This window comes from Telopea speciosissima, chromosome 2, assembly GCF_018873765.1.
Source record: "Telopea speciosissima isolate NSW1024214 ecotype Mountain lineage chromosome 2, Tspe_v1, whole genome shotgun sequence".
Lineage (NCBI taxonomy): Eukaryota > Viridiplantae > Streptophyta > Magnoliopsida > Proteales > Proteaceae > Telopea > Telopea speciosissima.
The window spans coordinates 61,358,578-61,373,134 of record NC_057917.1 but is presented as its reverse complement, the minus strand read 5'-3'; the positions used below and the strand labels follow the sequence as shown (position 1 = coordinate 61,373,134).

At 41.6% G+C, this 14,557-nt stretch overlaps 1 protein-coding gene across 2 annotated transcripts in view; it reads right to left on the bottom strand.

Moving 5' to 3' along the window:
* LOC122650091 (WD repeat-containing protein 11-like) overlaps positions 1-14,175 on the bottom strand; it is a 77,480-nt gene extending 63,305 nt beyond the window's left edge. For both annotated transcript variants that reach the window (XM_043843392.1, XM_043843393.1), the window contains exon 1: positions 12,961-14,175. In XM_043843392.1, coding sequence (XP_043699327.1) covers positions 12,961-13,937 — 977 coding nt within the window. In that variant the 5' untranslated portion in view covers positions 13,938-14,175. The remainder of the gene's footprint in view (positions 1-12,960) is intronic.
* Between the last annotated feature and the right edge of the window lie 382 nt (positions 14,176-14,557).

Here is a 14,557-nt window from a genome sequence, read left to right as displayed (position 1 = left end):
AAGATCTCATTTGAAGAAATAGGCACTTAAGAGGTCAAATCAAGCAAAACCCAGTCAAGTAGCAAGTTATTGCGCTCTCTCTGCTAGTATTGGAGCTGGAATTGAACCCTTTTGGATCGCCCTAGGGTATACTTCCATTCCCCCCATGGCCTTGTTCTGAGATTTTACAAGTTGTAACTCCACAACTTATTTTTTTCTTGGATTGTATGGTACCGCCAGTCCCTGTTTTTCTCTGTTTTACTTGTGATGTGGGGATGTGATGCTCCCAGCAGCTTTGTGTTGGTGAGTTATTTTGTTTGAGCCTCTCAAGTTGTTGTGTGATGAAGAAGCTATACCTTGAAGAATATGGTTGAGTTGAATTTCTTTGAGTTGTTTGTGGTTTGCTTGCTGGACTTTGTTTCCCAGTGTGGGAAGGATTTTTTGGGTTGAGAATATACTCCCCATTTGACTTTGGGTATTACCCCTACCCTGTAAGTGTGTTTCTTCATCATGTCTAGGATTAGTGGATCGACAGAGCTTGTTTCGAGTAGTGCTCCTCCTACTCAGGTGGTTTTTGAAAACCTAAATACCCAGATTTCCATTGTGAAGTTGGACAATATCAACTACCTGGAGTGGGCACATTCTGTGAAGCTTTCCCTCTGAAGTAGGGGGAAGCTAAGGATGTTACAGGCACCATAAAAGCCCCCAATCCCAATGACCCAACGTATCCAAAATGGGAGACTGAGAACTCTACGGTTATGACTTGGCCTATCTTCTGTATGAAGCTTGAGATTGGGAGGAGATTTATGAGAAAGGAAACTACCAAGGATATATGGGATAGTGTTTCCAAAACTTTTGACCGAGTTGGCGACTCTAAGGTGTATCAACTTCTCCAGAAGATCATTACAATGAAGCAAGGGGATAGACCTATCTCTGAATTTTATAATACTATCATTGCTCTTTGGGAAGAGTATGATCATCATAGGGATCTCCAACTATCCAACCCGAAAGATGAAGCTACGGTTTACCAAACCCTGAGAAGGAGTGTGTTCTTATTCTTCTTGGTGGTTTGAACCCGGAGTATGAGCCCATCTATATACAAATAGTGGGCGGTATCATCTTCCATCCCTAGATGAGGTGTGCAGTTATTTGCAGAGTGAGGAGACTCGGAGGGTAGTCATGGAACCTGCTTCCTCCCTTTAGCCGTCTACTCTTTCTTCTAGCTTCCAGAGAGATTGGCGTGGTAGTGGCAGAGGCCAAGGGCCACCCCGTGGAGATGACAGAGATAGGCCCAATGATGTAGATCAAAACCTGAAGAAGAAGAGGCCAAAACACTATTCACGTTACTGTTCACGTGGACAGTGTCACAGCCCCTTAATTTGGCTTGGTGAGATTATTACTAGAAGAACCGTGGGGTGCAGTTTTTCAATGTCTTAAAGTCTTTTAAACAATGGAGACAACTTAAAGGGTGGGGACCACAAACAATGGAGTTCGGCTGCACCTATTAAGCCACCTAAAGTGGGGTCCACATGATTCAGTTGAAGAGATTTGAAGGCTTTAGAATCAATTAGCATTTAGTAGTTTCTATTTTCATGTCATTCCTAGTTACTAAATTTTATTAGTTTCTATTTTGTTAAAGCTTGAAATGCAAGCTATGCTTTTATTTATATGTAACACCCTTAGAGGCTCCCCACGATTCGAAGAAGATGAATGAATATGAGTTTGCCTCGAGTGCAACTGAGTTTTTTTATCATTGTATGGATGAAGGGTTGAGAAACCAGACTGAGAGAACCGAAGTATCTTTATCCCTCCCTTCTCTTATCTTCTTCCTTCCTCCTTCCCTACTCGAGCTCTGTTGGTAACTGCTGCTTTGAGTCTTCAACTGCTCTGCTGCTATACTTGTGTCAATATTATTCCCCTGCTACATCTGAGAAGGACCAGAAGTCATTCCAAACCACTGCTGGAGCTGCTGTTGCTGATCAGAGACAAGAAAGACCATATACACACCTGCGGCTGCACTTGTTCCTAATTCCCTGCTGCTATCATTGAAAGCCTTAAACTCAGCAACCTTCCTCCCATCAACAGTGATATTTGGAGGGCTAAACCAGACCTACAGGAGGCCCATTCGATCCCTGGTTTGGAGTCCAAACTCCTGCTGGTTAGCCAGATCTCATCAAACCTTCTATTTTCAAGTCTGTCTCATATCTCTGTTGTTAGTCCTTAGAATTGGCTGAAATTCAGAGCACACATTCCCCTCAAGGACTCCTCCACTCGATCTAATTTTTAGCGAGTTCTGTTGGCTAAATTGCCCTATTCTCCATAACCTTCTATTCTCATTCCACCCCCATAACTTCACTTCTACCCATCAGAATTTCACCAAACTTGCAGCAGAGCCTTCTCTCTATAGTACCTACATTCGACCCAAGTTAGAGCCCAAACTGGTGGCTGGTTTGGCCTGCAGAATTTTAGTTTCTATTTTTGTGTTGCTGCCATATCTTCCAATTCATCCATCAGATTTACTTGAAACTATCAGCAGTGTCTCTACCTTATGCCAGCATCATTCGATCCAAAGCTGGGAGAATTCCTTTGACTGGTTTGGTTGATTTCATAAACTTTCTAATTCTGCCACTTATTTCTATTTGGATTTATGGGTTTATCGATCCCACTGTAGAGTGGTTCTAGCTGAACCCCTTTCTACATTACTCAGATGTAACCATTGAGGGAAACCTGGGCACACTAGAGAGAGGTGTTGGGTTCTTCATGGCCGTTCCTTGGTACACATGGTGGATCTACTACTACGGGTCGTGGCCGTAGAGGGGGAGTTAGAGCACATTCTGTGATGACTGAGACTGATACTATGGAGTACCCACCTAGCATACAGGCTGATTCCAGCTCACTCACCAAGGAGGATATTGCAGCATTCTGCATGGTCATGTCACAGTTGGGTAGCTCACCCTCTACACCTACAGTGCCATATTCCTCATCTTCAGCTTCACAGGCCTCCACATCTGCTCCTACCATAGCCCTATCTTGGGTCCTTAAAACCTCTGATGTCACTGACCACATGACTGGTACGTCCCACTTATGATTCCTATTCCATTTGCTCTGGTAGGGATAAGGTCAAGGTGACTGATGGCTCCCTTTTCTCCATTTCTGGTTAGGGCAGTATTCCTATTACATATTCCATTTCCCTTGATTCCGTTTTTCATGTCCCTAACTTTGCCACTAATCTTATATCTGCGAGTCACTTAACTAAATCCTTGAATTGTTGTCAATTTTTTTCCTTCTCACTGTCTTTTTCAGGATTTGGTGACGAAGAGGATTATTGGCAGTAGACGTGAGGAGAAAGGGCTCTATCTTCTTGAACCTCGACCACCCATTTTGCCCACAGGTCAGTCTTATGTGTGTGTGGATGTAATGATAGCAATTCTGTTGATTCTGTAATGTTATGGCATCAACGCCTTGGCCATCCATCTTTTGTTGTAATGAGGAAACAGTTACCTCGTTTATTTTCTTCTTTTTCTTCTTCCCATATCTTTCAATGTGAACCATGTATGTTTGTCAAACATTGTCGTTCGCCATATCTATATCATGGTAATTAGATCTATTATTCCTTTTCATATTGTGCATACTGATGTTTGGGGACCCTCTCCTACTACCTCTTCATTTGGCTATCGCTACTTTGTTTCATTTGTTGATGATTGTTCCCACACTGCTTGGACTATTCTGAAATTTCTAATGAAATATAAGAGTGATGTCTGTGTTGCATTCAAAAATTTTTATCAAATGATTCTTACTCAGATCAAAACTAAAATCAAAATTGTTCGTTTTGATAAGGGGGGGGGGGGGAGTACATGTTTGGTGGCCCCCAAAGCTTCTTTACTGATAATGGCATTATCCATCAGCTAGCTTGTGTTGACACACAGAATGTGGTAGCTGAGAGGAAATATCGTCATTTATTGGAGGTCACTCGGAGTCTTTTATTTGGCATGCATGTTCCTAAAACTTCTTGGTATGATGCTCTTCTTACTGTTACTGCTACCTTTATAATCAACTGCATGCCTATATAACACCTTGGTTCCAAAACTCCGTTGGAAACCTTGTCTCCTCAGGTTTCTGCTTTCTCACTCCCTCCCAAGGTCTTTGGGTGTGTTCGTTATGTTCATGTTAACAAATCCTCTCGGACTAAACTTGACCCTAAGACTCTCAAATGCCTCCTCTTTCTTGGGTATTCCTCTACTACCAAAGGCCACAAGTACTACCATCCTTCCTCCCGTCGGCGTCTAATCTCCAAAGATGTCACATTCCTTGAATCTATGCCCTTCTTTGCCCCCTCATCAACATCCACTTCAGGGGGGAGAATAGTGGAGTGAAAAGTCTATTGACAATATTCCCTTTCTTTCTACCCTACCTATATCTCCTTTTATGCTTGACATTGGGGAACACAAAGAAGTAGATGTGGTTGATATTGGTAATAATTCAAGTGGTGGTTCTGGTAATAAGAAGGACCTAATTATGTACAAGAGAAAGAAAAAACAAAGAAGACCTGCCAAAAGTCCTCTTCGGATCCACATCCTAAGATACATCCTCCTCAGTCTAGTGACATCCCTTCTCTTCCTTCTGATTTATACCTCCTTATTGCTGTTAGAAAGGGAAAGAGAGCTTGCATTAATCCTATAGTCCAGTTTTTTTCCTATGATGCTCCGTCTCTCTCCTACAAGTGTTGCTTTCACTGTTGCCCTCTCTTTTGTTTCCATTCCCAAGAATGTCACTGAGGCTATGTCTAACCCAAAGTGGAAGTAAGCCATGTAATGTAGTCCTAGATAGGTAGGAGACCTACTAGGAGCCAAACAACAGGATCAAATAACAAAAGGGACTGCTGGTTCGAATGGACAGCACTAGGATTTAGGTCAATTCCTAGGGTTTGGGTTGGATATTGGGAAAGGGGTTTATAGGGTATTAATGGGCAGGTCTAGGGGGTCAATATGGTATAAAAATAATAGGATTTGGGAAGATTTTAAAATTCTGCAGTTCTGGACAGAATTGTGTAGCAGGTTTTGGGTTTTAATGGAGTGAAGGAATAGAGGGGATAAAGTGGAGACTAAGGGCTAGGGTTAAGGTCGAATGTGGGGATTGTTGTGGGGAATATAAGCTGGCAGTAAGGTTCGAAAGTGATGGCTAAAACTGGAGTTATGGGGGAGTCCTAGTGGAGGTAGGAGTGCAGATTTAATGGAGAATTAGGGTTTGATGGATGGAGGGGACTATGGATTAGGTCTAAGGGAAGATGAAGGATGATAGAAGAAGGTTTAAAATAAGAAAACAGGTTCAAACTCACTGTATTGCAAGAACAATGGCAGCAGCTTGATGATTTGAAAGAGCCTCCCGATCTTCACAATGCAAGGAGTCGCAGGAGTCCACCTACCCTTCACCACCTTCAGATCCACAAGGATATACACTCACAAAGAGCAGAAGCAATGGCAGCAAGCATAAAGCTAATTTTTATTGATCAAATTCATATCTAATGTTGGCCTCCCTTACAAACTTATATAGAAGACTCAAAAATAGACTTAGACACTAAAAAGGAATGCCCTAACCCTATCCCTAACCTATTAGGTAACTTAAACTGACTAGGAAACTAGAATACTAAAGGAAATAGACTCAAAACATGGCTGGACTTATAGAGTCCTAATCCAGCCCAACTTACATCACATGACCACTTAACCAAGTCACATGATCACTTAAATTGAACCAATTGGATGCAACCAATTTGAACTGGTTCAATTAAAAAACATAAAACTAAACTAAGTATTGGGCTAATCCCGTATGCAACCTATATACCCATATTTTAGGCCCATAAAAATGGCCTATTACATTAGAAACCCATGGGATCAAAGGCCCAACATGTATGTAACCCAACCCTAGACTTATTCCCAATGAAACAAGCCCTATTTGGTGATGAATCTGCATCACCATGTCTAAGGAAATGATGGCTCTTGAGAAAAACTATACTTGGAAATTGATAGATCTCCCCAGGGGAAGAGTTCTAGTTGGATGCAGGTGGGTCTACACAATCAAGTATTGATCAGATGGTGAGGTTGAGGGGTACAAGGCAAGGTTGGTGGCAAAAGGGTACAATCAAGTGCATAGTTGTCAAGGCGTTACCTAGGCGTCCAGTCGACTTGGGCGCCTTGGTCGCCTTGGCTGCCTACTTGCTGTCGCCAGTATTTTGGACCCTCGCCAACGCCTTAGGTTGCCTAACCGCCGTGATAACTATGGTCAAGTGTATGGGATTGACTATCTAGAACCATTTGCTTTTGTGGCTACGCATATTCTATAAGGGTTCTCTTATCAATGGTGGTCAATAGGAATTGGTCATTATATTAGTTAGATGTGAAGAATGTCTTCTTCCATGGTGAGTTGGAAGAGGAAGTGTATATGCAAACTCCACCCGGCTTCAAGCTCGCTTCAGTTGAAGGGAAACTGGGAAAGTGTGTCTTCTCAAGAAGGCACTATACGCTCTCAAACAATCTCCAAAGGCATAGTTTGAGCGGTTCAAATAGGCTATTCTAAAGAGGTAATGGTACTATCACAACCCTTATTATCTATGTTGATGACATTGTAGTTACTGAAGATGACAGGGCTCAGATAACTAGGCTGAAGACCTACTTGGCTCAACAGTTTGAGATTAAAGATTTGGGTCCCTTAAAGTATTTTTTGGGGATTGAAGTGTGAAGATTTAAGAAGAGAATAAATATATGTCAAGAAAGTTTGTCCTAAACTTGTTGAAAGAGACAGGGATGTTGTGTTGTAAACCAAGAAACTCTCCAATTGATCAGAATCATAAGCTAGGAGAAGACTATGGACCTTCCCTTGTTGATGCAGGGAAATCCCAGAGGCTTATAGGGAAGTTGATTTATCTCTCTTTAACTCACCCAAATATCACCTATGCAGTTGGGGTAGTGAGTCAGTTTATGAATGCCCCCAAGAGTGGGCACTTGGATGTTGTATACCGGATCCTCAGATACTTGAAGTCCACCCCAGGAAAAGGTCTTCTATATGCCAAGCACAACCATTTGAGAATTGAAGGCTACACTAATGCTGATTGGGCTGGTTCAGTTTCTGACTGGCGATCTACATTTGACTATTGTACATTTGTAGGTGGTAATATGATCACATGTAGGAGTAAAAAGCAACCAGTTGGGGCTCGGTCAAGTGCAAAGAAAGATTAGAGCTATGGCTCACAGAGTATGTGAGCTCTTATGGTTGAGAAGGCTTGTCCAAGAGTTGGGATTTGATATTGAGACACCTATGTGCCTCTATTGTGATAACAAAGCAGCTATAAGTATTGCTCACAATCCTATGCAACATGACAGAACAAAGCACAAAGAGGTGGATAGAAACTTCACCAACTCACCAAGGAGAAGATTGACTTTGGATACATAACCACCCCTTTTGTAAGGACTAGTGATCAGTTGGTAGATATCTTCACAAAGGGGCTCATTCATCATTAGTTTAGTACCCTGTTGTGCAAGCTGGGAATGTATGATATTTATTCTCCAACTTGAGGGTGAGTGTTAAAGTTATGAATTAACGGTACTTTGGGAACTAATTTATTTATTTATTGTCTTACAGTGTATATGTCCTTCTTTACTTTTCACCTCCCTAGGGAGTGGTATGTAATTCTACACATTATGTTAGTGAAGTAATATGGGTGTGGTAGAGATCATTTTCTCTAACACACAACATTGTACCATCATCTCTCTTCTTCTCTTCTACTTCTTTAACCTTCTACTCTCATCTCTCTCCTTGTTCTCTTATAATCTTTAACTTCCAACTTAAGTATCACAAATGAAATCTGCTGCCTTCCACAACAACAACAACAACATCATCATACCCTTATCCCAACTAAATGGGGTCAGCTACATGGATCCTTGCTCTCCAATCAGCTCTATTTGAAGTCATACACAATACAAGTCCTAAGCTATGCATATCTTTCAAAACCACTTCTTCTATAATTATTTTAGGCCTGTCCCTGGCTCTTTTAGTTCCTTCAATCGAAATCAAATCACTACTCCGTACTGGAGCATCCTGAGGCCTCCGTTGCACATGGCAATACCACCTCAAACAACTTTCTCGTAGCTTATCATGTATCAGAGCTACTCCCAAATCAGCTCTAATATGGTCATTCCTTACTTCATCCTTCCTAATGTTGCCACACATCCATTTCAACATCGTCATCTCCGCTACACTTAGTTTATCTATTTGACATTTCTTGACCGCCAACATTCCGCAACATATATCATAGCTGATCGTATGACAATTGTATACAATTTTCTTTTAAGCTTTAAAGGAATACGTCGATCACACAATACTTCTGATGCTCCTCTCCACTTCATCCACCCTATTTTAATTCTATGAACAACATCACCCTCATATCACCTTCTTTATTAATGATTGAGCCCAGATACCTAAAATGATCACTTTGAGGAATCTCCCTCTCATCAATTTTCACTACCTCATTAACCGTCCTATTGTAAATCTTAAATCCTTTTGATTCCAAGGTCAATCTCCATAACTCCAACTTGGCATTAATCCCTACCTTTGTCTCATTCACCAAAACCATATCATCAACAAAAAGCATAAACCAAGGAACCTCATCTTGAATCTCTCTGGTTAAATAATCCATGATAAGTGGAAAGAAATAAAGGCTTTAGGCTAATCCTTGATGTAACTCAACTGAAATTGGAATTCACTACCTCGACCCCCCCTACAATTCTTACACTAGTCATTGCACCATCATACATCTCTTTAATTAAGTCTGCATATTCATTCGAAACCCTTCTCTTCTCTAATATACACCAGATTGGACTTTGTCATATGCTTTTTCTAAGTCAATAAAAATATGGAGGTCCTACTTGCCCTCTCCAAACCTTTCTATGATCCTCCTAAGTAAGAAAATAGCTTCCAACGTGGATCTTCCTGGAATAAAACCAAATTGGTTCTCCGAAATAGTAGTTTCTTTTCTCAAGTGGGATTTAATTACCCTCTCCCATAAAAACCTAGAAAAATACCTTGTATTAAGCTTTTTTTTTAAGGCAAAATAAAAATACCTTTGTATACAAGGAAATAAAATAATAGGTAAAATGTCGTTCTAACCAAAGTTGGTGAAAAATAAGTTGTAACCTTACTTCTTTGCCCTTTTTAGGTAACATTTTTTTTCCAATGAAGGTAATTCCTGTCATTTCACATAAAATAACGACAACTTATCATGATAAGTCACTTTTAACTTATTTGAAAACCATTTTTCGCCCCTGCATTAAATAATTTTTGGGAATAAGAAAGGGGGCAATCAAAAGAAGGTTACAACATTTTAATTCACCACTTTGGGGACAACATTGAACCCATTAATTTTTTACTAAACAAATATAGTATCACCAATAATTGATAATTATAAAAGAAAAATATTGTATGCATTTTAGCACAAATAGTTTTAGATTGGTGATATCAACTCACCTTAGCCTTATTTCATAACATCTGCTGATTTATCCCAAAAAAAAAAATTTAACTTCAATACAATTCTGCCTTCAATCATTGTTCCTCTCCCCCCCCCCCCTCCCACCCCCAAAACAATTTTTTGTTGGCAACACAAAAATAATAAATATGTCAATATATGATTTGGACATGTATAACATTTAATTAGGAATATGTTCACTTGAACAAAAATAATAAATATGTCAATATATGATTTGGACATGTATACCATTTAATTATGAATATGTTCACTTGTATCACATTGAGAAAAGGAACACAAAATCCCCATCAGAAAGATCTCATTTGTACCTCATCCAACACCATGACCTCCAACTAGCACCAAGATGAGATCTCTCAACCCCAACAAATATTTAGTGCTAGCTCAATCAAGCAATAGAAACCCAAATCCAAATTTGTCATCAGATTCAAACATTCTCTCCCATCAAAAACTCAATCATTTCTTTCCTTAAGACCGTAAGGAAATGCAAGATTAGTCTCTAAAGACACCTCTCCCAGGCCCAAAAGTTCTCCAAGGCCACGAAGTCAACAGGTGTCCAAATATCCAAAGGGAAGACTCAACAAACTCCGAGGAAAACAAGCATTAGCTACCTGATACCACTGCAAAGTTCAAACTGAACAAAAGACGTGGCCCATTAACCTCCTCTTCTCACATGCAACAGCTACTTGCTAGCCATGGTTCGAGAACTCGGTTTCGGTACTGGTTTCGCCCGACCAAAAAACCAAGTTGGGCTGAGATCTTGGTGAGATCTCGGTGAGCTGGGGCATTTTTTTTTAAATTCGGTTGATGGTTTCGGTGGGTTTTTTACCTAGATTAGTCATGAAACTTGGTATACAACCTATTTTGGGTCATTTAAACACAATGACACTATCAAATTGTCCAAAATCAAAGTCCAATTAGGAGTTTGACTTCGGACCCGAGTTTGGTAGGCTACGACATACTAATAGGCCCTATTCTACATATACTTTAGTAATAGAAAGCAATCAAAGCATACAATTAATATAAATATAAACAACTTAAATAAGAATTAGAAATATAAAAGTGTAAAATACATCAATCTTAACATATACCTCTATCATCCAAAACCATACTATCGAATCATGTAAGCCTCTGAATGAGCCATAGAGGATTCCCATGTCATAGGGCTGTTGAAGAATTGCACATAGTCTTGGACACAATTCATATAAGTGTTGTCATCAGCTTACTAAAGGTACCCTATCCTAGGGTATGGAAGAGGCGGTTGCGATGAGTTCGATCCACTGCTACTGCCACCAGGCTATTGAACTACCATCGGCATGTATGGCTAGGTTGGGACTGCGTCCACAAAACCTGACCCAGTGCTCCGACTGTCGAACTCATGTGCAGAGTGTACTGACTGCGACTGCCCAAACTGACCATAGCCACTATATTCAGAACCAGTGCTCTCATGGCCACTATATTCAAAACCATGCAAATTGGGTTTTTTGGGGGTAATCTGTCGAGACCAACGAGAGTAGTGAGATCTCAACTGGTCTCGGTCGAGATCTCCATATTTTATATGGGCCAGGAACTTAAGTGAACCGAGATCTCAGCCGAGATAATGTAAACCAGCCATTTCGCCACTCATCTCATCTCGCCTTTCCAAAAAAGTGAGATCCCACCAAGTTCTTGTTCCATGTTGCTAGCCCATCACTTTAAGGTGCTCTGATCCATCGTTGTCATGACGTCTAGGTGACCCAAGGCGTTGGAGAACGCCTGGATGCCTAGCCAACACCTTGACAACTATGCCCTGATCAGTTTTCTACCTAGTTTAACCATCCAAGCAAAGGCTTCATTACTTGGTGGAGCTAAAGATCCTCAAAACCTTGAAAAAAGAGCAATCCCTACTCCATATTATTGCGGTAGGAATTTACCACCAAAGCCAGTTAAACCCATAAATCCACATTATCATGTCTAGACTCTGAACCTCCATGGTTTAAATTTTAGCGAGGAGACATTTTCTAGTGGTGCATTTCTCCTCCAGCAAGTATTTATTACAGAGAGGAGTCCAGACCACCTTGCAATTTTTACGGTAAATCATTGATCCATTTTCACATCCTTCTTGATCAATAGACAATATAATCATCTTCTTTTTCCTAGGGGGGGTGGGAGAGAGCCATGTAGCATCTCTCCATCTGGCCAATCATTCCTCCAAAACCTGACTTTTTCAAAATCCAACTTTGAAAGCACCCATCTTACAGAAAAAGGACCTTTCCAAACATCTAATCAAGCCTTGCAGTCAATTTGAAAGATAGCTGCTAGATAATCCCACCTCTACTCCATACAGTCCATCACTCAGGTAAACCCCTCACGTGGCGCTCCCTATTTACTCATTCCACACCAGATTTTGGATAGCACAGCTCACTTCTTGCATTTTCTAATCAATGATTGCAGATCCAAGGAGGTCCAAAACCCCAGCTTTCCAGTTAAGCCTCCAATTACTCAAGCTATAGCTTTCAGCTTTCCCCCATATTCTAGTGAGTGTCTATAATTTTCCTTTCTTCTCCTCGTGACAGTCCAAGGTTTATTTTTTTTTAAAATGGCTATGAAAAAAATATCCTTATATGAATTAACTGGTTTACAAATCATGCAGCATTAGTGTATGTTATCCATTACAACCAACTAAAATGAACCAGCAAAAAAAATGTTTTATTTGGAACGAGCGCAGTATTAAACATTTGTGGGCACAAGTGCATATGCACTGTATCCGTGTCATGTGTGAGTAATTGCTGCATATGAACAGCAAACTGTGAACTCGTTGGATTTTCCATTACCACATTGACCAATTTGAATAGCAGCAGAAAATATCAACACTGGATTGGACAGGATGGTATATGACTAATCTGGTCCACAAACAGTAAGAAGAAGCCATCCCTTGGAAAATGTTTGTGAGAAACAGAGGAATTGACAGTATATTTGACCAAGGTAAACGCAATGATAATGCAGCTTGTTAAGATTAATCTGAAGAAAATAGCAGATGATTTCTTATGTTGATTAACTAACTTAAGGTTTTCTCTTTGAACTACAAAAAGAACAAGATTCAGAATTTTTGAACTTGCTTCAGTAGGTGAGGTTGAATTAACAATAGGCTATCAGCTCTATAATAAAATAAGTTCACAGGTAACAAGTATATTACTTAAGAAGCACATGTCAGAGGTTGCAAGGTTTTCATAGATATACATATACATTAGTAGAAGCAGAACTTAAATACCAAGGTTTTAAGTGGTACCACCAACAAGACTGAAGAGTAAATGAGTTTGTGTTTGTACATGTAACCTTTCTACCAACCTCTCAAGAATTTTAATTGTCCTTAACCAATCAACAGTAAGAAGCTCTAGCAGCAACTATCTCTAGTATAAACTAGAAACTTTCGAAGTGCTAACAAGAATGCTGCAAGTCCGAGCGACACTTACTCTTTCCGCTTCCACGTGCTGAGCTTTCCATCAAGATGGGCACAGTAGAGCACGTCATTGTCCGGATCGGGCAACACATCCAGAAACTTGCTGCAGCCCCGGGGCGGCCCAGCAGAAGAGAGCGAGGTCTCGTATTGCAAATCGAACACTAACAACTCTTTGGGGAATGTAACAAAAAGAATGTACCTCCACTGTGGTGAGAAGCTGAACCTCGCAACAAATAGAGGGAATACCGCAAGTGCAGGTGCATTCGAACCAGAAGCCGCGTCTCTCTCAAATTTCTGCAACTCACTAGAATCGCTAGCAGTTGGGATCCGATGCACCTTGATAACAACATCGTCGTCACCTTCCCCAATGACCATAATGGACAACAAGAACCCCTTGAGCCCCAAGGCGCAGAAATGCCTAGAATCGAAGGGATCACAGCGAATGCAAGACAGGAATTCGAGGGAAGCGTCGTATTTCCAGATGCAGCGACCGGTGGAGGTGTTCCAGAGGGAAAGGAGAGAGGGACCACTGATGGAGGCTAGGAGCCAAGAATCGACACGGGCACGTACCCAGCAGAGATCCTGAACGCCGAGCTTGGATTTATCAGAGGAAGGATCGAACTCCATCCAAAGGAGGACGAGGCGGAGGCGGAAGTCCCAGAGAGCGATGCGGCCCTGGCGGTCTCCGACGGCGAGGAAGAGGTGGGAATTAGAGGGTTCTTGGGTGAGGACGTCGCGGCGGAGGGGTTGAGGGGCCCAACGGACAGAGGTCACGAAGGGGGCGAGAGCGATGGGAGAAGTAGAGGGTGCGGGCATTGGAAGGACGCAGAGGAGCTGCATGGATCGAGCGTCGACGACGGTGACACAGCTGCCGGCACCGTAGGCCAGGAGGCCGCTGGTGCTGCAATCTGCAGATCCGCCATTGTTTCGGCTTGGTGGACCTGGGAGCATACAGTCCCAGGAATCCAGGGGGGATCGGGGAACGGACATTATTCGATGGGTTACAACCTTACAGATTACAGGAGATGAGAATGAGATTAGAGGAGCAGGAAGGCCATGGCCATGTCTCCAGCACTTGTTCGTTTGATGGCTTTTAATTTTATGGGATTTTGCTGACAGTTCTCTTCTTCTTCTTCTTGTTCTTCTTCAACAAGCTGCCGTTGTAACCGCCATTTCCTTAGACGTTTAGGCTGTGTAGGCTTCGTGGTTTATTCTCATTTGGCACAGCGCTCTCAGAGTCTCGAAGACTGGGACACATCATATCAACATGTTGTTTAGACGTGATGGACCGTCAATCGTGTCGGGGTCCGACCGGTTTTGAGTACTTGGGTTCAACAATTCAGTTAAAAGCACCCTTTGCGATCAGTTGGAGAGAAATGGTAGGTTGGATTGATCAAATGTCAAATTCAGTGTTCCAACCAATCATATACTCGATCTATACTAAATTTAAGCAGACCAATTTGTGGTGCAAACTAGCAGGTGACACCAATGGGAGTACTAGATGGATTCGGCTCCTCTCCTACGAGCCTAGCGCCCACGAAATGCCAATGAGACATCCAACGGCATTGGGCTGCTGGGTATGCTGGGATGCACGTCTAGTTCCATGCAAC